Source organism: Charadrius vociferus, unplaced genomic scaffold (assembly GCF_000708025.1).
Source record: "Charadrius vociferus isolate BGI_N301 unplaced genomic scaffold, ASM70802v2 scaffold12, whole genome shotgun sequence".
Lineage (NCBI taxonomy): Eukaryota > Metazoa > Chordata > Aves > Charadriiformes > Charadriidae > Charadrius > Charadrius vociferus.
Genome location: NW_009647422.1, coordinates 1071485 through 1074945, shown reverse-complemented (window position 1 = coordinate 1074945; position 3461 = coordinate 1071485). Strand labels below are relative to the sequence as shown.

The 3461-nt window shown below is 53.9% G+C and overlaps 1 protein-coding gene across 1 annotated transcript in view; it reads left to right on the top strand.

Moving 5' to 3' along the window:
• The first annotated feature begins 14 nt into the window (after positions 1-14).
• The window catches only part of HHATL (hedgehog acyltransferase-like), a 12847-nt gene continuing 9400 nt past the window's right edge, over positions 15-3461 (top strand). The window contains exons 1-5 of the mRNA XM_009880493.1: positions 15-120; positions 688-755; positions 1136-1249; positions 1399-1593; positions 2434-2643. Coding sequence (XP_009878795.1) covers positions 15-120; positions 688-755; positions 1136-1249; positions 1399-1593; positions 2434-2643 — 693 coding nt within the window. The remainder of the gene's footprint in view (positions 121-687; positions 756-1135; positions 1250-1398; positions 1594-2433; positions 2644-3461) is intronic.

The window sequence follows — 3461 nt, the reverse complement described above, 5'->3', positions numbered from 1 at the left end:
AGTAACCTGCCTCCATGGGGGTTAAAACAATGCTCCCCAGCTATGAACTGGGGTTTTATGCTCTCGTAGTGACGTGTGCTGTGGTCTACAGCGGCAGCGGGATCTTCGAAGCATCCCGAGGTAATGCTCCCCATCGCATCCCCCCCGGTGGTGGCCCTGGGAGGGAGGATGGATGTAAGGTGACTGCTTTTACAGCCATCAGTACCAGCAGCAGCAGATCCCTGGCTTTAATTACTGCAGAGAACACCTTGGGAATCCTTTGCATGGTTCAAAAAGGGGTTTTGCCTGATTGGCCCCATGGCCCCATTTCCATGGCTCCAGAGTAAGAGGCTGCGGCACATCAAAGCTCTCCAGCCAGTGCCCAAAACAGGCACCCACCCTGTCTACATGTGGGCTGGTTCCCAGATGTTTTTTTTTTGTCTGGAAGCCCAAAAACCTGAAAATTTCATGGGATTCCAAAGGTCCCTGGGATGCGGCACCATGCAAAGACTTCCCTGGAAAGTCAGGTGGAAGTAGTTGAGTTTCCTCATTCCTATGGGTGTCCATGGGGATTAGGCACTTTGGGGATGGAGTGTTTGAGCCCTGATGGCTCATCGTTGCGGTGAGGAAGGCTCCTCCTGCCTTGCCAAAACCTGGGTCCCGCCTCCCAGAGCTGTTTCTCTCCCCATAACCCTGGTTCTTTTGCAGACAGCATGAACAGAAAGGCCTTTCGGGACGGCATAAAGCCGGGCTGGCACTACTTCGGCAGGAAGATGGTAAGCGGAAGAAGGACTCTCGGTCTTTTCTAGCTGCCGGTGACGCGGTCGGTGCTGACCGCTGGAGAAGCAGAGATGGTTTTTCTGCTGCTGACACGCTTTTGCAAAGTCCACGTGACTCCTATTTTTCCTCCCGAAAGAACGAGTCGGGAAAATATCAGCCCTGCAGCGCCATGGATGCTCTGCTTTGTGTGCACCGAGACGAGCAACCTCTGCGCATCTCTCCTGGGGTTTTATGACCAAGCTTAAGTGCTCAGGCGCCCTTGGGTGGAAAATGGGAACAAAAGGCTTTGAAAGTTGTGTGGTTTCCCCTCCAGATGGGTGTTGGGGCAGGGGTGCGAGGGCTGGGGGCAGTAAGGCACCTGGTGCTGCTCCTGCAGGACGTGGCCGATTTCGAGTGGGTGATGTGGTTCACCTCGTTCAGGAACGTCATCATCTTCGCTCTCTCGGGACATGTCCTCTTCGGCAAGATCTGCTCCATGACGGTGCCACAGGTGAGCCAGGGATGTGGTGGGATGGATTTGAAAGCACCAGGGTGACTTGGGATCTGTGGAGGGGGCTTGAGGGATGTTCTAGGATGGAAGAAGCAGGGTTGGGGCTTTCACCAAGCTGACTACTGGTCGGGGTCGCTCTCTTCTCACAGCACCGGGCTGTGGTGTACATGCTGTATGGGATCCTGGCCGTGCTGGGCAGCATGGGGCTTGTCTACCTGATGATCATCCTCTCCCACTGTCTTGTCCTCTACTCCGTTGCGATGGCCAAGCAGAAGTGGCTCTGCTACGTAGCTGGGTTTTGCTGTCTCGCCTCCTTCAAGATGGAGCCCTTCAGCTCCTGGCAGGTAGGTGCTGTCTCAGACTACCCATCTGCCTCATTTCCAGCCCAGTTGTGTCCCTCTCCTTGGGTTTATTTCCCGGGAGGGCTCCTGGGGTGCCCCCAAATTCTGGACACTTCTCCTGGCTGCGTCAGAGCTCCACAGGGTTTGAGAGGGAGGGGACCTGTGCCACTGGAGGATATGCTGTGTTTTGGTGGCTTCATGCTGGGCCAGAGCTCAGGACACCTGAGTCCTCCTTGCTGCTCAGGCAACAGCTTATCAGTCAGGCAAGGCATGTTCCTGCCCCGTGCCTCAGTTTCCCCATCTGTAACACAGTGCTGGGATGGGTTCAGCGATGCCCATCCCTATCTTTTAGGTCTCTGCCCAGTTAAGACTTTCTCTCACTGGTGGGTGGAGAGAAGCCCAGGAAGGACCTCATAAAGCCATTCAGTCCCTCTGAAGGATGGTGCTGCCTGTCCTTGCCTGCAGCTCACCTCCTGAAAAGCATTCCCCTCTCTCCATCAGGCTTGTGCTGACTTTTCTTCACCTCCAGGGGAGGGTTATGTCCCTGCAAGGGGGTGACAATCCCACCCCAGACCACAGCCTGCAATGGCCCATAGCTGCTTGGTGAAGACGTGGCCAAGAGGACCTACCACTTCCTGGCTCCTCCAGGATGCAGGAGCCAGCTGGGAAAACAAGCCCCAGTTTTCTCTTTCCAGCAACAAGGCTAATTAGGTCCAGTCACAATTGGTGTCAGAACATAATTAGAGGCTTTGCCAGCTGCCCCAGGAGTGATGTCCTCCACAAAGCAAGTGAGCATAGAAGTAACACCACGTTCCTGGTGGTAACTCTTCGTTTCTCATCCAGAGTGGGTTTGTAACGGGAGCTTTTGATCTACAAGATGTCCTCTTCTATGGAGGAAGCAGCTTCACCATCATGCGCTGCATGAGCTTTGCACTCGAGAGCTCTGAGAGGAAAGAGGGAATCTACTCCATCTTTGACCTTCTCAAGTACAACTTCTACCTCCCATTCTTCTTCTTTGGGCCTGTCATGACATTTGACCAGTTCCGTGCCCAGGTGAGTGCTCCTGAGTCCTGGCTGGAGGAGGACCTCTTCCTGTGTCTATTTTCTTGGGTTTAATGCCTACAAAACCCCACCTTTTGCCACAGTGAAGGTGCAAATGGTTGTAGAGCTCGTGGTCACCTAGAGTCTTTGGCCATAGTCTGGGCTGCACAATGATGACGTGACTTTAGTGGGGTGGGGCATAAACTGATGGGGTTTTAACCTTCCCTTTTGGGTTTTTTTGACCATTTCCATTGATCGGTTCAGAAGGGAAGACATTGCTGTGGTGAAAGAATCATGTTGGGATGAGGAGGGGAGGGTTCAGCTCATGTCCTTGCTCGCTGGACACCTGCATTGCTCAGTGCCTCCATTTCCATGTGCTGTCACCCCAGCAGCTCCATGCTGCCCTCTGTGCGGTGCCGGAGGCCACCGTGAGAGCCAGACATGTGGTGCCCATCTGTGGACCTCTGCATGCTGGTGGCTGTGGCAGCAAGGGCAGTCTCGCATTTCCATAAAGCTTGTTCACCCAAGGAACGTGAACTTCCAGGGATGGTCTGTGTGTCTGAAGATGAAGTTATTTCCCTAGAAATAAGTAAGTTTGGGTGAAAGGCTGTGTTTCAGCGACTGGGGGCTTCATCATCTCCCCATGAAACACCCAGGTGCCCCAACTTTTTGCCTGTACAGCATACAACCAAGGGGACTTTTTGAAAAGCAGACTCCAAACAGCACTGGAAAACATCAGCAGAAGCTGAGGCTGGGGCCAGCCGACCTCTGGGGCTGTGTCACACCCAAAGATCAAGCAAAACAGCAGTGCTCTCTACCACCACGCTCTT